The sequence below is a fragment of the Hylaeus volcanicus genome, chromosome 1, assembly GCF_026283585.1.
Source record: "Hylaeus volcanicus isolate JK05 chromosome 1, UHH_iyHylVolc1.0_haploid, whole genome shotgun sequence".
Taxonomy (NCBI): domain Eukaryota; kingdom Metazoa; phylum Arthropoda; class Insecta; order Hymenoptera; family Colletidae; genus Hylaeus; species Hylaeus volcanicus.
Window position 1 is genome coordinate 34,241,973 of NC_071976.1, and position 19,117 is coordinate 34,261,089.

General features: G+C 36.6%; 2 protein-coding genes and 1 non-coding gene across 5 annotated transcripts in view; 1 reads left to right on the forward strand and 2 right to left on the reverse strand.

Moving 5' to 3' along the window:
• Positions 1 to 3,420, reverse strand: part of LOC128876704 (protein crumbs) — a 50,490-nt gene extending 47,070 nt beyond the window's left edge. For all 3 annotated transcript variants that reach the window (XM_054123282.1, XM_054123290.1, XM_054123271.1), the window contains exon 1: positions 3,109 to 3,420. In XM_054123282.1, the coding sequence (XP_053979257.1) occupies positions 3,109 to 3,133 (25 nt within the window). In that variant the 5' untranslated portion in view covers positions 3,134 to 3,420. The remainder of the gene's footprint in view (positions 1 to 3,108) is intronic.
• Positions 3,421 to 5,790: 2,370 nt separating this feature from the next.
• Positions 5,791 to 5,862, reverse strand: Trnah-gug (transfer RNA histidin (anticodon GUG)). The gene has a single exon. It is a non-coding gene; the product is annotated as a tRNA-His (tRNA).
• A 647-nt stretch (positions 5,863 to 6,509) lies between these two features.
• Positions 6,510 to 13,181, forward strand: LOC128876806 (probable serine/threonine-protein kinase MARK-B). The gene is made up of 6 exons (XM_054123506.1): positions 6,510 to 6,832; positions 7,368 to 8,390; positions 8,461 to 8,638; positions 8,716 to 9,009; positions 9,271 to 9,513; positions 10,236 to 13,181. Exons 2-6 carry the CDS (start codon positions 7,369 to 7,371, stop codon positions 11,916 to 11,918), a joined length of 3,420 nt encoding a protein of 1,139 aa, XP_053979481.1. The 5' UTR covers positions 6,510 to 6,832; position 7,368; the 3' UTR covers positions 11,919 to 13,181.
• Positions 13,182 to 19,117: the final 5,936 nt, after the last annotated feature.

Here is a 19,117-nt window from a genome sequence, read left to right on the forward strand (position 1 = left end):
TATACGTATTGTTGAATTAAAAGGAGTCCTTTTATCCCTTAAATGCACGAACTTTTATTTTTAATAAATAAAATTTGGAATCAACCAGGAAATGGGAAAAATACAACAACAAAAAATCACATACTGATGTATTTCTACATCATCATGAACAATCACTCCTTGAGTTCTACAAATCTACTGCGTACAACAATATAATATTTCAAACATAAATAATACCTCTCATTGCATCACACAACATGAAATTTCATGAAACAATTATTTTTTAGCATTTAAACATAAATGAACGTTGCATTTGCTATACGATCACTATATGGTCATTATGCGTGCATTATGATATAAACTAATACAATAAACAGAAACATGCATTTATGCAAAACGAAATAACGCTATTATTACATCAATCGTAGAATACATTCAAAATACATTATGTATATTTTATTTATGTACGTTTTCTATATTGTTGTACGTCGTAAATACCCAAAACCCGCAGTCTAGTCGTGATAAATAATATAATAATGATAATTTATTTCGGACCGTCATTTTCGATACAGTTATTTGAAAACAAAAATAATATCAATTCATTTGAAATAATGGCTATTTCAAATAAATTTATCTCGCAAAACTAAATAGTGCCATATTTTATTGTGTATTTTACATGATACGTAACAACCATCACCTCTATAAAAAAAAAAGTTCATTAAAATGTCACAAACAGTAACCAAACATTCGATCGTTTAGAAGTGCCGAAGTAATTAGAGAACATGGAAATAAAGTAATCGCAGTCGCAAAATGCTCCGAAGGAAATATACGTCCAACAATTTACACTTGTCTGGAAACTGGAATCACAAGTTGCGCGAATAATAAGCAGAGAGAGAAAACTTGGTAGAGAACACGCGTACGTCCAACTGACGAAGACACGTTCGTCACAAAAAGTTCGTACACAGTTAGAAAACGGAAGAAACGAGGCGAAGAGTCGATAACGTTAACGGAAAGTCGCGCGTGAATATTACCAGAGGTTCCATGAAGCAGAACGGACGTCTATTTTAGACGATCCTCGTGTACGCGGACGTATAACAGTACTTCAGGTAGACGATCAGGTGTGCGGAACGGTTCGGCAAGATGGCCCTCCCCACCTGTCACGAATTCGACGCCGCGGCCAGTTGATTCGCGCTGAAATTTGAGCAACAACGTGACGCGGACTGCGCGCCACGGAAACTACAGGAAATTAACAACCATAGAGATACTCGGCTCGTTGATCGATATTTTCCCATTCGACTGAGGCAATATTTAATTTCGACATAGTCGAAACGACCACGCGTCGACATCTCCGGTAGGATATGGCCTTTGCGAGCTGTTCGAAAACTACAATTCGACTTGGAATATTTCTATTTTCAAAAATGTTATTTCAATGTTACCGCGAGAATATTAAAGTTTCGGTAACGAGAAGATCCTTCAAGGAATCTGCAACCGCTACAACAGGAACTCAATAATCCAAAAACTGCAATATGAACTACGTAAAAGAAACGAACAACCATGTATCACTTATCACAAAAAAAAAAAACAAGAAATTCATGTTCGGAAGAAACTGAGAGACCACTAAATATAGACCTCGGTAATGTTGGAATACCGAAGGAAGATGCACAGATTGATATAGCAAAAAGAATCTTAGAAAAATGGAACCAAGAGTGGAAAATAAATTGTCAAGAAATCCTGCTATTTCTCTGCTGAGAAGAGAACAAATTCTAATAACCAGATTAAGAATAGGTCGCGCAAGACTAACACATAGTTTTTGCAATTGGATAATCATTTAATATACATACTAGTATTATCTTGAAAGAATGTTAAGTGGTTCCGTATTTTTACAAGTAAATATTATGTGTTCTATTGTTAGAATTTCGTTGCGTGTACGGCAATTGTATTTTCATTCATATCGGTATTTCTATCGTATGCATCATGTGTTTTGTTTCTGATGAGCGCCACGAATCCTTGTGGCCAAAGCGATGATGTAATAAACAATCAATGACCGTACTACGTACGAATTCTAAAAAGTTATACTCTACACGCATATTATCTCGTACACCCACTAAATAAGCTAAAATATTATACTATACTTTATTGTATATGTTTATTTATTGCTTTTAAACCGAATATGGTTTATATAGCATATACGTTACATAAACATATTAACATATCGCTTAACATCTTAACGCGCCTTTTTTACATAGATTAACGTAAGACTAGTTCGTATAGCATCTGTGTGCTTGCATAATTTTAATGAAATGACATAAAATAAAATGCTCTAGTCGTTATACTTTATTGTAAATAAAACTTTAAATATTCAATTCAATGAACGTCACTATACGGTACAGTATAATAACGTACATACGTTGATTTACGTGTGATACGTTGATTAGAATAAAACTTTGTCTCTGTTAAATATCCAGATACAAACTTTATGAATCTAAACACTTTTCGAATAGACATTTGAATATTACGAATGAACCTCGAATATCGTTAATCGAAATTCGAGTACTATAATATTCTAAACGAAAATAAAGTTTGAGAAAAGGACAATGAACACGATGCGAATGATTCATAATCCTCATGACGTTATCAAAAAATCAACGAATATTTAGATGGAAATGTATCACAAGCGGATACATATTTTCACTTTGGAGTCACTCGAAGGTCACGCGAGATTAAGAATAGCACTTCACGTTATCACTGTAGTTGGACAGATTAATTAAACAGGATTAATCGAATCCTTTCTTTTACGTCTCGTTGACAACAACTCGTAAACTCGGTTACGTGTCGTAAACGGCGTACAGGGTATAAATGAAATATCCCCAAGCGGGGTACGCCTGCACTCGATCGGTGCACAAACTATTCAAAACGCATAATACAAGGATCCGAATAGCTCGAACCTCGAATAACGTTCACCGAATACCTAAGCACACCTAAGGGTTTCAGGTAATCGAACAGGAAAAACGTCATGTCCCCCGAAACTCGTAGCGACCAGAGATCGTGGATCGCGAGGCGATCGAGCAAAGAGGAACACGAAGGAAAGAACGACGCACGAATGGCGAACATGCCCGGGGCCTTACTCACCTGCCACGACGTATCGTGCCCGCATTTTCGTCGACCGGTCTGTGGAGATCTGCAGTCGAGTTCTCGAGGACACCCGCGCAACACGGCGTCTCTTCTTGCACGGTTCACTCGCGTGACATCCTCTCGGTCACCGCATTTGTCCCCGTTTCTTTTCCCTTTTTCTTATTAAATGGGTAACAGGACTCGACAGGGAAAAGAAAACACACACGCACACGCTTTTGCTTTCCACGCACTGTAGAGCGGCTTTGCGTTTGCTATGCTCCGTTCACCGCGACAAATCCACCCGCGCTATTACAACCGTCGATAAACACACACCGAACGAGACTGGCGGCGCGGCTCTTCTGGAGAACGTCGCCCCGCTATTGTGGTGTCTCCCTCCACCGACGCGAAGGCACCTTCCCCGCGACGCTTGCCCGCGCTACGGCCCTGTCTTCGTTATACAAGGTGTCTCAAAAATGTTGTAACACATTGAAAGGAGTGGTTCGGGAGGTGATTTGAAACAACTTTTTCCTTAGCGAAAATGTTGTTCGAGGCTTCGTTGAGGAGATATTAAGAGAAAAGCTTGACCAATCAGAGCGCGCGTATACCGTTGGAGCGCCCGCGGTAGCGAAGGCTATGTGCTAAGCGGCCACACTTGTACGCGAACAAGTGATTCGACGTGCATCGAAAGACATTGACGCAGCCGCCTAGCGCGTAGCCTTCGCTACCACGGCCGCACCAACCGCATACGCGCGCTCTGATTGGTCGACGTTTTCCGTTAGTATCTCCTTAACGAAGCCTCCGACAACATTTTCGCTAAGGAAAAAGTTGTTTCAAATCACCTCCTGCATCACCTCTTTCAAGGTGTTACAACATTTTTGGGACACCCTGTATATACAGGGTGGAGGTGATTTGAAACAACTTTTTCCTTAGCGAAAATGTTGTCCGAGGCTTCGTTAAGGAGATATTAACAAAAAGATTCGACCAATCAGAACGCGAGTATGCCGGTGGAGCGTTGGCTACGCGCTAGGCGGCTGCGCTCATACGCTACCGCGGCCGCTTCAACGGTATACGCGCGCTCTGATTGGTCGGGGTTTTTTGTTAATATCTGCTTAACGAAGTCTCGGACAACATTTTCGCTAAGGAAAAAGTTGTTTCAAATCACTTCCCGAACCACTCCTTTCAATATGTTACAACATTTTTGCGACACCCTGTATACGAGCACCGACTAGATCGCTCCTCTGTGCCCCCCCGATCGTTCCCTCGATCGCGGCGCCAGGTGCGAATCAACGGACGCCAGGTTAAACATCGGTAGAATTTTTAAGATCGAAAATCTATTTATTTTCGAACAGCCGAAATTCATGTCCCATTATATGGTGAAAAAATGCTGTGAGGCGATGAAATGGTTGGGAAGTAACAGAATAAATATGATCCGTTACACAGCTTTAAAACTGGAGGGGGAATGCGATGAACATAGAGAAGGACAGGGAATAAAGAAGACATCATGGTATGTCTGTGAGTTTTATCGTTGTATTAGCATTGTTTCACCGAGATATCTGATCTCGGATCATGTTACACTACTCGACGATCGAACTTCTGGATTCCTCAAGGGGTACACCCCCCAGTATGGGGATGGTTTCTGTGCATTTATCGTAGAGAAATTTGTGCATTTGAGGAGACTTTACTGTAGTAATCAAAAAATGTTCTGTTACAATTGACTTTTAGTGCGTCACAAAACAATGAAAGAGAACGAAGCCAATAAGGAGAATAAATGACAAAAAATTGTAGTAAACTTGTAGTGTTGATATTAATGCAATAAATAACCTCACAAGGTATTAACAGCTGTCGCTTGATTTTCAATCTCTCCAACTCTTGCGTGTGCGCGAGGTCTGTAAATTTGTTCAAATTATACTTCTTTTGCCGCGTTGAGAGCGTTCGCGATGCGCCTGTACTGTATTATAATTTGGACGTCGAAGAAAATTAAATGTGTTCTACAAGACTATTTGTATCATATTTCAGTTAACAAACCACTTGTAACTCACATGCCCATTCATTAATTTTTGACATTTTTAACTCAGTTTTATATGGCAATGACTATTTTAATATTTGTTAATCTGTATAAAAATAAATATTATTTCATTTTAATTGTGTTCTTCAACTAAACCCTTTATTAATTGCATTTAATGTCCATCATCTTCCATCCAATCAGTCATTTTATCATGTTTCCTCTTTAAATAATCTATTTGCATAAACAATAAGATTTTATTTTAGTCACATAAAAGAAGTATAATTTCCAACGCGCGTACATAAGTACACGTTCAATTTTTTTTTTATTATAGACGGAACTCAACCATAATAGAGAATTGTGGTTTACGGCATTATTTTTCTGATAAATTATATTTAAAAAAACTATACTTAGTATTCTGTAAATAAAATTTCCTTTACGCAAAATCCACAATATTTGCAATAAATTCAACCTCAAAATCGATTTCAAATATAAAAAACAGTTTAAGAAAATACATCGATAGACGAGAACGAAACTGAAAAATACAGTATCGTTATAAACAAAATGTCTTATTTATCATATAATGCTAGTGACATTACGATAAGCGTTAATTATTTAAATGATTAGTATACGCGATGGAAGAACAAGAATAAAAAAAAAACCTCTGCCGTGACAATGTCATTTCATTGACAAGACATTGCCGTGACCAGGATTCGAACCTGGGTTACTACGGCCACAACGTAGGGTCCTAACCACTAGACGATCACGGCTACCAGAGGAATTATGAAAACTCTTTTTCTAAATGTTTTTCAATGACATATGAGATTACAAGATTTTTCTATGGTTTTTTTTACACATGTGTATATCATAGCATTAATTATTCAATATACCTAATTATTGTACTAGTGTATACGAGGCATTTAATACCAACACATTGTACTAAGTACATGACGATAAGTGATAAACGATTTTATCGATCATACTGCCCTCTATTGCTGTTAGTAGTTGTATCTTACCGACTGACTTTAAAATACTTTATTCATTCTACATAATTATACTCTGCTTCTTACAAGATTTAGAAAACCACCATAACAAGTGTTCAATTGAATGAAATGCGTGCTTCTTATTAAATTCCACAATCTTTTGAATTCGGCTGTATTAATGATTCATGGTACTTTTCTTTTGAATAATCATTAACGGATTCAAGTGTCATAGAATTTACTAAGTTTTTAATTGTTATTTACATTTTGCGACACCATTGAATACAGTAATCTGCGTAAACGACAGACAATAAACACGACACTTCATAAAGATACGCTGCGTGTATATAGTCACAAATCCAATAGATAGTAATTAATTACGATTTAATTAATAACAAGTTATTCAAATATTCATTTTCATCTTCTACCCTTTTAATTTCTTTACATTTCCGGTTCCGGTCTCCCAGTTTCTCTTTGACAAGCTACTTTATTTATAGAGTTTGGCAGGTCAAACTATTCTGTGCGTAGAAAACAAAGATCGGTGTGTTGCGATAGAAACGTGAAGTGTAACAGTTATATTGGATTAAAGTGCAATTGAAAGGGAAATTATTTCGGTATAATTTGAAAGTGAAATTTTTCGCTTTTATTATCTGGCATTCGCGTCATGGTTGCTATGAAAATGTCAGCTCAGTGGTGATTCATTCGTTCATTAGCTGATTTTTCATCTGTTTTTTACTAACGCGTTCTGCTCAACGAGCAGGTGAGTGCATATTCATATTCGTGATATGCTTGTGATAAACTTACATTATTAACAAATGACGATATTTAATAATGTTTATTTATACGTTGTATTTGTGTACATATCGAAGTAATTAATGAAGGTTAAGTAGGTTAGGAAGATGAATAAATATTCTTATCGCCGGGTTGTTACGGATTTGTAACGTTCGGTAAACGTTTAGGAATTTTGAAATTATGTTAATCTTTGTAGTATAATCATTGATGGAGATGTTATTTTTTACTCAAGTTTTGAACGGATTAAAATTTTAACAGTGATACGATAAAAACGCTTTTATTGTAATGCTATATCACTAAATATTCCATTTACTCAACCAGTGTATCCCAAGATGTGACAGCTGTGTTGTTCATGTGGAAATTTCTTTTAATTTCATATAATTCGTGTGAAACAGCTCTGTTCAAGTTTTTATTATTTACTTCTTCAACAAATTTGCAATTGCATAGTTTCAAATATTTTTAGTAATTGTGCTCTGTGTGCATCAAAGATATTTTCTATTTAGGATGATGGAGGAACCTTTGAGTCAAGCTGCTTCGCCGTCTGGTGACAGTAATTTTTCCGGAAGTGTGGAAATAAATTCAGCCACTATAATGAATTTAGATGAAAGAATATTGGATTTAAATGCACGCCATGCTTTAAATGCTTTACGAACACCGACAACTAAAAAAGCAAAGCGAGTGAGATTTTTTAGAAATGGAGATAAATTTTATACCGGTATTGTGATGGCTGTGACTCCTGAGAGATATCGCAGTTTTGACAGTTTAACTTCAGATTTAACAAGAGCTTTAATATCTAGCGTTACTTTACCTAATGGTGTTAGAGCAATATATACTATGGATGGAAGAAAGATTCAAACTATCAATGATTTAGAAGATGGTAAATGTTATGTGGTTTCTGGACAAGGTGAAAGTTTTAAAAAAGTGGAATATTCGTCTACAAAAGTAAGAAGAGGCAGTTCTTTATCTGGTTTACCACAATCCCCAGCGGGTACTAGTAGACAAATAAGTGCAATACCATTATGCGTAAAAGCAAGAATAATTACTTTAATTCGTCATGGTACAAAACCACGTAAAGTTGTACGTCTTTTACTGAATAAGAGAAATGCTCCTAGTTTAGAACATGCTATGGAAGCAATTACAGAAGCAGTTAAATTAGATTCCGGAGCAGTAAGAAAAGTTTATACTCTCTCAGGTCAGCAAATTATTGCTTTGGAACAGTTTTTTGAAAGTGATGATATATTCCTGGCTTATGGTTCTGAAAAATCAAATCAAGAAGATTTTGAATTAGATTTTGAAGAATCTAAAATTGTTCAAAGCTTCCGAAGATGTCCATGGACATCGAAACGACAAAGTGGTCCTTTACCTAGAATGCCATGTAAATCTGGAAAAAAGGTGCTTAGTACACCGCAAGTGCGCACGCCAAGTCCATCCTCATTAGTATTGCCACAACCACTACGTTTGCACTATGCAGTTGGTCATGAAATTGGAGATGGTAGTTTTGCAGTTGTTAGGCATTGCATTCATAAGTGAGTACTTAAAAGAACTAAGTGTTAATAATTAAGATTGTTGGAAATTGTATAAAGAAGTACTTTTTAGATCTACAGGTGCAGAATATGCAATGAAAATTGTGGATAAATACAAATGTCAAGGTAAAGAGACAATGTTAGCAAGTGAAGTGGCAATTTTACGCCAAGTTTGTCATCCAAATATTATTAGCTTGATCGCTGAACAAGATACTCCTGACCAATTGTTTTTAGTCATGGAGCTTGTAAAGGTATATCTGTTAAACAATATTTTTTATTTACTCATTAAAAGTTAAAATTAAACAATAAAATATTTTCGTTACTTTAGGGTGGAGATTTATTCGATGCAATTGCTGCTGCAACAAATTTTTCAGAGGCAGAAGCTAGTGTAATGATTAGACACTTAGCATCTGCACTAGCTTATTTGCATTGCCATCATATAGTACATCGTGATGTTAAACCAGAGAATCTTTTAGTGGAGATGGATGGAAGCCATGTGAGATGTTTAAAACTGGGTGATTTTGGACTTGCCCAAGTCGTAAGAGAACCCTTGTACACAGTTTGTGGTACACCAACATATGTAGCACCAGAAATTCTTGCAGAAACTGGATATGGGTTAAAGGTATATTGATATTTAAAAAAGACAAGAAAATCTTTTTATTCATTACTAGTAGAGCTTATGGATATAATAAGAAACCAAATTTTCCAGTCCTAAACAAGTACTTATTCTAATATTTCTATTTAACGATTCGGGATTACCTTCAGAGTTTCAGAATTTAAATCTACAAAAAACTTATCTTGTTTAAGATTAGGAAATTTGTTTTTTGATTTAGTAATACAAGCTGGTAAGAATAAAAGGAAAAATGAATCTAATTCTTTTTAGATCGATGTATGGGCGACTGGTGTAATATTATATATTCTACTTTGTGGTTTTCCACCATTTGTTTCACCTGAAAACGAGCAAGAAGAATTATTTGAACGTATTTTAAGCGGTCAGTATATATTCACATCTCCGCATTGGGATAACATATCAGATTCTGCCAAGCAGCTGATTTCAAATATGCTGCAAACACACCCTGATTTAAGGTTCAGTGCAGAAGATGTACTTGACCATCCATGGCTAGCGGTAACTGTCATTATATATTAGTTTAATAATAGAAAACCTACTTCTATTTCCCAGCATGGCTTTCCTTCCCATTAAAAATAACACACAATTATCCTTGTAGTAGATATGGTGAATTTGTTTCTTTAATTTTTATTATCGGTATTCGATCTTGGTTATGTATATTTACTTATTCATTTGCTTATTAGTTTCTTACAGTTCTTTTAATTTCGACTTAGTTTCAATTGTCTGCTATATAGAATAATATGCTTATCTATCAAAGCTTTATTCTCAGGATGGGCAAAATGTATTTCACAAAGTATTCAATAACGAATATCTTACAAATCTGTATTTCGTTTGTAATTGAATATTTAAAAGTACCTATGTGCTTGTCATAATACTGTATTTTTATTCAATGTTATAAGTTACAGTATATACAGGTATCTTGTGATTGCCTAGTTAATGCTAAGTACTAACATGAGCTATTACTTAGCTGTTAGCTTACAATACCTATGTACATTCAGAATACTTTACTTATATGTTCGGTTAATCGAGACTTGATCTACAAATTGAATACGTATATTCAGTATTTTAGATATATTTCAATTACAAAATTATTTGAATATGCCCATTCCTGCTTTATCCTTGGCTAATTGAACACAGTGCTAGGAAGGCTTCAGTAGTGGTTTGCTGTATCTGTAGCAGTGCTTTTTTTTTTCTTTTGTCCCGCCTCTGTATATCAACAGAGCTTTCTAGGAGGCGAGCAGACCACAGCATCAACATTTACCGACCCGTCGGAGCAACACTGGGATCAGCAGTGTAAGCCGATAAGATTAGCAACTTTCGAGTTCGACTACAAAAATCAAACGCGATGTGACAGTTCACCAGATGAAATTGATGGTACATCTAACAACAGGACGAATATCAGAGGCAAATGGTGGAGCGAAGTTTTGTCATCGGCAGAATCAGAAAATGTTGATTTACTTCGTAATATAAATCAAGATCAAGGAAATTTAGATCACGATGAAACTGTTCTTAATAATGGAAATCCTAGCGACGATGAACCGGTGTCTCTTAGTGCAGATTGTTTACAAGATATTCATAATCTTAGTCAGTCTATGCACAATCTTATAAACAATTTAAACGAAAAGCAAGTAAACGAGTATCGTTCAAATTCGTCGAGTTGTGAGACTTCGTCTCTGAATAGTACTTCTAATAATCCAATAATGTTAAGTAGTTATCAAAATGCTGCTTCCATTGAAATTGATACAAATTGTGATAGGAATCCAGTTGAAGAAAATATGTTTGCTTTCAATAAAAGAAATTCTTCTAGCGAGATTGATTCTATTATGCCTGATACGCCAGACAGGTCGACCAACAGTAATGCGTATGCTTGCGAAACACCTAAAACTACTAATTCACAACGTGTGAATCAACAAAGATATAGGCGGTTACATATTTATGAAAATTTAATATTTTCCGACAAGATTGCTTCGAAACTAGGCAGTGACGATATGAAGAATTGTAATATGCTTTTGTCGTCGACAGATAGTTTAACCGGTAGTTCCAGTAATGACATTCAAACATCCGATAGTTTTGTAAACATTCAATTTGCACAATTAACACAGACTCAAAGGTCGAGTTCAACTCAAAGTATGGAGTCAACTGAGAGCTTTGAAAATATTCGTTTTCCCTATAGTCAAGAATTAAAGACTGATAATTTTAAGCAGCAATATCTCGTAAACAATTCTCCGTTAACAAATCAGGAAAAATCGGCAACGAAAATATTGCAAACACCAACAACATTAAAAGTGAACGCTTCAAAACCTTCGAAACCAAATAATTTCCTGAACAACAAGAAAAATTTACTAAAAACACCGGATGAATCTAAGTTTACGAAGAACGAGGTGGTAAAATTTAGACGCGAAAAGTGTACATCAAAGCACGATGCAGATTCAAGGATATCAATGAAAAGTAAAAGGTTCAGTTATTTTTCACCATCTTCAGCGAAGAAGGTTCCTGATTCTGTATTAGTTAGCGACAAACTGATTTCTGTTAATACTAGAAAGTGTAGTTCCACTGATGAATTACGCGAGGAGAAACAAAAGCAAAGCGTTAAATCGAAAAGATTCAGTTTATATTATACACCACAACCCTTGCGGAAGTATTACGAGGGCGATACGAAGGCTGGGAAAAATACGTGCAAAAGTATATCAACGAATCGTAGCGATCGTCATGCTAATGGAAAAACAACAGAGGTAAACAGAAAGAAAGACGACGTTCCGGAACACGATGAGAAAGAAATCGTGAAAAGTCGGAGGTCGGTTATAGAATGTGCACCACATGCTACGAAAAGTAAATCTAGCAAGAGTGCTCATGTCAGGTCCAGTATTTTAAATCCAACTGTAACGACCAGTAGAACAAAATGATCATAATTAGTTATATTTATACATTGAGAGGTAACTACCAACGCGGGGCAAATCCGTCGAAAGTGTCCAAAGTTGTACTAATTATTTTATTGTAAGCGCAAAGTCGATTTCACCAAGGAAGTCATTTGTTTTTAGACTTTGAATACATTGATGTAAATTGATCGTTCAGATTAGAATGTGGGCTTCGCACATAAACAAGACATGCCAAATGCATTTAAGTAGTTTATCCTATATTTGATATAAATTATTGTACGTAGTACGAGCTGACTAAGATAAACAGAAAATTGCGCTTCGTTTATTGACAAGGCGCAAAGCGAATAGTGGATACATCATTGTAGTCAAGAAGCTGTATTAACGATGCACAAATCCTTGTAACAAGTGACAGAGGGTGACGGTGCGAACGATTACGTGTAATATTTGCGTAGCTTGTTACATATACTTGCTCAAAAGTGATTCGACTAATATTAGAGTCAATATTTTTGTAAAACATTGTATGTGGGTGTTATAAGAGCAATACAAGCAGAATGGTGATAATTAGATCAAGAAACCTTAGAAAATAGTACGTTGAATATCGAGGCAAGGCAAGAATTGATTCAATTCTTTCAACGTAATAAATAACGCTTCTCGTACGAGATTATATTTGTAGAAATTACATACCGTACATAAATATTTAACGGACGCCTTTCTCCCTTTGTCGCTTGAATTTACTTCTGTGGTTACCCTATTACCGCTACAATTTCCATAATTTTTAATGCAATTATTACTATTTACTATTTACTATAACGATGTACATATATAACGTGTAAGTGATTCATACAAAACTGTTTAAGTATTATCATTGCTATCCGTTTTTGTAATTTGTAATTCGCGCGCGAGATTGTAATTTAATCGCGAAATTTCGTACTGGTATGGATTCGTTCTTAAAGGAGACAATGCATGTGCATTTTTATGGTAAACGTAATTACTTCGCAGGTGCGTATTATCGTAGTTTACGGCATTATTATAGTATATAGAAATTTAAAAGTGATTTACGCCAAATATTGAGATCCATTGATTATTTATGTTATTATGTGTATATGTATTTACTACATGAAAAAATTCGGAATCGTATTTGTTGCTAGATTATTTATTTTCTTTTTCGTTCAACTAAATTTAATGTAATCATGTTAATACATATGCGTATACTTTCGAGTTGGCTGGTAATTGTCTGTATTCACTTGATTTCTTTCAAACAATCTATTAAAAGACAAGTATGATAATAGATGTTGTGATGTCTTCATTTATAATTGCCCTGAAGAAGTATTTAATTTTAAAGGGGAAGTCCAGTGTAACAGCTTTAAAAATACGTGATTTTCATGAATTTTATTTGGAAAATTATTAATAATTCCCAAACAATCAAGACCCACTAGAGGACGGCAACCGACCTCTCAGCTCAGTCACATAGTTGATCAATCGCTTATCACATGAAACAATAATAACCGAAATGGAGAACGGGGTTAAATTTTACTTTGGGACACCAAAAATTATGAACTTTTTTTTGTACCATTTAGTAGCTTTTGATGCCCAGATTACGAAAATATAAGTTAAAATGTTAGGAATCCAACAGTTAAAAAGATAAGCGTATGTAAATTTGAATATTTTAGACGTATTTAGCTGGTTAATCCGACGCCATATTGGTTTTGACCGTGGGTTTGGTGGGTAATTAGGTCGGTAATGCCATTCTGTTGTAAACAAACGATCATAGATGGCGTGAACATTTTTTATGAACGCTTGTAACGAGTTTTGGGACACCCTGTATAAAAATTTCTCACGATCACTGTGTTCGATGGATACTTATTCTGAACCGTGATTGTTATTAATATTTAATCGAAGACTGCATGTTACTATATGCATTGTAAATATTTAATTAATTCGGAGATTGCATTTGAAAGTTGAGAAAAGTTGAGGAAAAGTAATCGTGAATAATTTTTTTATATTTTAATATCTATTGATTGGAATAATTAAAACTTAATATTTTCGACATAATTAAACATTTATGATACATACATACAGTATCATTCAGTTTTCGATTAAACATTAACCCCTTGACTTACGACTTACGTTCCAAATTGGCTGTCAGAAAGCTCGAATATTCGAGCCGCTCGAAAACTGAGCCGAACTGGTTCGAAAGCAAACAGCTCGGAAAAAGAAGCGAGTGACATTTTCGTGAAAATGGGTTGTACGTTTGAATTTTTTTCTCTGGAACTATTTATCCTATTGGCCTTCTTTTTTTTTCATTACAATCGGGAGACATTCATCTCCAGTTCCTGAATAAATTAGCAATTCACATAATTAGCATTTATACAAAAATCAATAACAAAAAACTTAATAATCGTCAATGGTGTGATATTACAAATCGCGACCGTCGTACCACGGCCCATGCCCGTGATGTTTACATTTGGTCCGAATACAAGACTACGAGTCTCACACGTAGTTACTGGTTAAGGAGTTAATATCGAGAAATTTGTCAATATTTTAATATCTATTGATTGGACCAAGTAAATATTAATTTCTGACAATAGTTGCATTAATTATTAACAATATTTATTTAAACAATGACCGAGAATATGACTTTTCTGTAATATTAATGTTTCGCAAATTATTATCTCGATGGATCCAACGAGCCCTCGAATCGACCGTCACGCGGTTGTTTACCCTTCCCCTTTTCAACTTCAAGAGGCATAAGCGAGTCGTGGCCGCGACCCACGCAGGTACGCGAGAGGTGAGCACGCATTCTTCAATGATGCTTCGGTCGGTACGGATCCTGCGATCGCGAGTACGCGTCTCGTGTCCGTCATATTTATTTCTGTGTCTAATTACTAACATTTTCTTGATTATCGTAGTTAGATATTGCATCGAACGAAGACATTGCATCCAACGAACGAAGATATCGTTTCCGGCGTGGGAATCTTAGTTCTAAGTCGCTTTAGATACATGTTAGTTTAAGTTAAGTAACCCAATAAAAAAAAAAAAAAAAAAAAAAAAAAAAGGGTACCTATGTATGTAATTCAATAAATAATAGATTAAAGTTCAAACGTGCCTTTGAATTTTGTTTAAAAATTGCCACGAATTTTCTGGACAACCTAATATTTCTGATAAATTGTAATAAATAAAAACACTGTGAAATCGCGGTGCCGCGGAAATCGTAATCGTGCCGTTTCGTGGCCATCTCTGATGTGTCGTGTGGGTGAGGGTCGACCGGGGCTCGAAGCAACGTGTGACGGGTAGTGGCAGTTGCGCGTGGTGAGCACGATAGCGAGCTCGTAAGCTCAGTAGTAGGCTAGCGCGCCTACCGTGAGGGTGGCTGCATGGCATGCAGCCTAGCAGCTCGCCTTACTTTCGTGTTCTCCTCTATTACCATCGTTTCCATTCACTTTTTTCTTTAATCCTAACTGTTCTCGTCAGTGCCACTTCGACTTCCGACGGGCAAAGTGTTTTATCAAATTGGAAACGAAACATATCGTAACTGGTGCGTGTGTGTGTGCTTGTGTGCGTGTTCGAGGGAATTGACACATATCATCGGTAACAACACGAGGATCAGCGTGGGATACAAAAGTTGCTGCTTTGATCGGGTGAGATGCAACGCATTGTTTATCGGTATTGTGCGAGAAGAATTCTAGTCGAAAGGAATTATAAAATTTGTTTGTCTTAATACAAAATTACGTGTGGCTTCTTTTTTAAAATAACGAGCAACGTCACAGTCTTCCTTCGTAAAGGGATGCATTAATACGAGATCTTTGGGACGAGGTTCATTGTGTGATGCAGAACTTGCTGTTTTTATCAGGTGAGACGCAACACATTGGAAATAGCCATTAGAAAATGACTTTTTCTAATTTTAAGTTTTCTTTTCCTTAATTTCAGTGTTTATCTACCGCAATCTATTAACTATATTGTTGGTCATCTACTTACAATGTTTCGTTGAAGAAAACAAACAACGTTGTCTGTTCTTTTCTATTGAACTGGATTGGTGGGTTGTAGTCGTCGAAGTTTTCGTTTATTCGATGCAATTTTAGGTTATACAGGGTGCCCCAAAAATGTTGTAACACCTTGAAGGGGGTGGTTCGGGAGGTGATTTGAAACAACTTTTTCCTTAGCGAAAATGTTGTCCGAGGCTTCGTTGAGGAGATATTAACGGAAAACACTGACCAATCAGAGCGCGCGTATAGCGTTGGAGCGCTCGCGGTAGCGTAGGCTACGCGTTTCCCGACCAATCAGGGCGCGAGAATGCCGGTTGAGCGTAGGCTACGCGCTTCCCGACCAATCAGAGCGCGAGTATGCCGGTTGAGCGTAGGCTACGCGATAGGCGACCGCGCTCATACGGTACCGCGGTCACTCCGCTGGCATACTCGCGCTCTAATTGGTTTTCGCTTAATATCTTCTTAACGAAACCTCGGACAACATTTTCGCTAAGGAAAAAGTTGTTTTAAATAACCTCCCGAATCACCTCTTTCAAGGTGTTACAACATTTTTGGGACACCCTGTATATACAGGGTGGAGGTGATTTGAAACAACTTTTTCCTTAGCGAAAATGTTGTCCGAGGCTTCGTTAAGGAGATATTAACAAAAAGGTTCGACCAATCAGAACGCGAGTATGCCGGTGGAGCGTTGGCTACGCGCTAGGCGGCTGCGCTTATACGCTACCGCGGCCGCTTCAACGGTATACGCGCGCTCTGATTGGTCAGTGTTTTCCGTTAATATCTCCTCAACGAAGCCTCGGACAACATTTTCGCTAAGGAAAAAGTTGTTTCAAATCACCTCCCAAACCACCCCTTTCAACGTGTTACAACATTTTTTGGTCACCCTGTATACATACTTTATTTTAGGTTATATACTTTTTCAATAATGGTCCCGTTTTGTTATCTTTACGAAGGTAATTGTTCGAGATAGTCACGTTCAAATATGCAATTCCATAATAAATCAATATGTATATCTACACATACATTCGTAATACTTGAGAAATGGTTGTCGCAACAACGTTAACTGTTGCCGCGCAACCTCTTTACGTTCTATTTCAGAATTACTGAATTATATCTCAGTAGCGGCGCAGTCCATAATTGTCACTTTTTTTGTAAGTGGTTTATAATACCAGTTTGTATAACATATTAAATTTTCAGCAAGTTTCTAAATTGCGTTTTCATTTAATTTAACAAATTTCACGTAAAAATCTGTACGATCCATAAGAACGTGTGTTAAAATTACACAATCTTGATATCGTTTTTCATAAAATTGGCGGGATCAATTTAAATCGAAATCCTCCAGACTCCTATGGTTCATATTTAATCAAATAACAATCAAGTGAACAGTTACCTTAAGTATAATTTTTTTGTTTGAATCTTCGTAGTGAATCGGTACTGTATTATAATAAAAAATGACGTTAGTATCTTCTTCAGTTTCTGAGAGAACACTTCGTAACACTTCGTATAGAACACCCTGTATATTTATACGACGCTCTCGCTGACCGAGATATTATTATCGTTACGTCTGACATCTCCGTCTGTTATTAAACGTCGGCGGCGATCAATTTGACCAAATTTGGCATCGCTCTTGTGCGAATACACAAGTTTTTCACGTCGCGTCGCCGCCCGGCGCTATCGTAACCGCGAGTGCTTACGTATGTAAATCTGCGTGTTTACATTCGGCACACAGTAAGATAATATATGTTTGCGGATTCTCTCGCTTGACAACCTCGTTAAACTTTATTTAGCAATCGCGTATAGGTGACCCGCTTTAAGCTTGCATAACACTAAAATTTCCTCGGTTGGTTTCACCATTTTATTATTGTTATAAAGTAATAAGTAAAATACAGCTATATCGCAATTTACACGATACGGGTTTTCCACACGATTTCTACGATCTACGATCTACGATCGCATTTCAACGAGAAACTACTGATTTTATGCACGCGTTCCAAGAAATCAATGCGTCGATCTCGATGTTGCCGTTGTGGAGGGGAAGTCTGCACGATCTTCCGGTTTGGCACTCGGCGAGGACGTTTAACGCATCAGCGTTAATTTGTTAGCTCCACTGTTTGTCGGGTTCGGCAGGCATGTTTGCCGTGCGTATTCAACGCACATACATCAACCATACTGGAAGTGATGAATGCGTCGGCATTCGTCTGCACCATAATTGCCAAAGTAACTTCTCTCCGCCCTTGCTTTCGCTTTTTCCACGAGGGCTGGCTCTCGTCTCGTTCAACATCGCCCATCCGTTTATCATCTTATCTCTCGTAAACAACCATCTCTTTCCAGTATTAGCTTTCTTTTTTAAAATATCAAATCTACTGGTTTTGCCACAGGTGATTATTTTTGTTATATTGTTATTATTGTTATTATGGTGTTATAAGCGGTCGTGGGAGTGTATAATATGTATGTATATTCGTATTCACCTGTATGCCTGAGAATGTGTGTGGGAGAGTGAGGAGCACGAAAGGGCGTGTAGGAAAAGCGGTCGACTATATAAGTGTATGTAGACTCGAGGATCGTGGATTCGAATTTCCATGCCTTATTTTTCGTTTAGACTCCTACAATATTATTTTATTATATAATTATTGTGAAATTGTTCTTCAAAATTGCATTAGATGAAATTACAAATATACGACGATTAAAAATTTTAAAGAGATAAAATTACTTCACAGCAAATTACTGTAAATATTTCTTAAAATAAAATTTTTTTGTCGCATATTATTTTGGGGATTATTTCTTTCGTTAAATTTTCAAATATCGAGTACAGACTTAGATTCAGCGCCCCGAAAAAACCCTGCGTACCAAGATTCAAGCAAATCCAGTCACTTTTCGCATTTACATTTTATGCCGCCATATTGGATTGATCATTCTGAATTTTCAAATTTTGACCTGAGATTTAGATTCAGCGACCCGAGATAATCCTGCATACCAAGATTCAAGCAAATCCAGTCACTTTTCGCATTTACATTTTATGCCGCCATATTGGAATGATCATTCTGAATTTTCAAATTTTGACCTGAGATTTAGATTCAGCGACCCGAGATAATCCTGCATACCAAGATTCAAGCAAATCCAGTCACATTTCGCATTTTATGCCGCCATATTGGATCGACCATTTTGAACTTTCAAACTTCGAGTCCTCGCGAACCATCCCTTTCAAGGTGTTACAACATTTTTGGGACACCCTGTGTAAAAACG

What these genes read in the sequence shown, in the direction of transcription:
- LOC128876806 (XM_054123506.1), top strand. Translation starts at nt 7,369, where the DNA reads ATGATGGAGGAACCTTTGAGTCAAGCTGCTTCGCCGTCTGGTGACAGT. An exon ending in TAGTCATGGAGCTTGTAAAG is followed by an intron (nt 8,639 to 8,715) that starts GTATATCTGTTA and finishes TCGTTACTTTAG; the next exon opens with GGTGGAGATTTATTCGATGC. An exon ending in TTGACCATCCATGGCTAGCG is followed by an intron (nt 9,514 to 10,235) that starts GTAACTGTCATT and finishes GTATATCAACAG; the next exon opens with AGCTTTCTAGGAGGCGAGCA.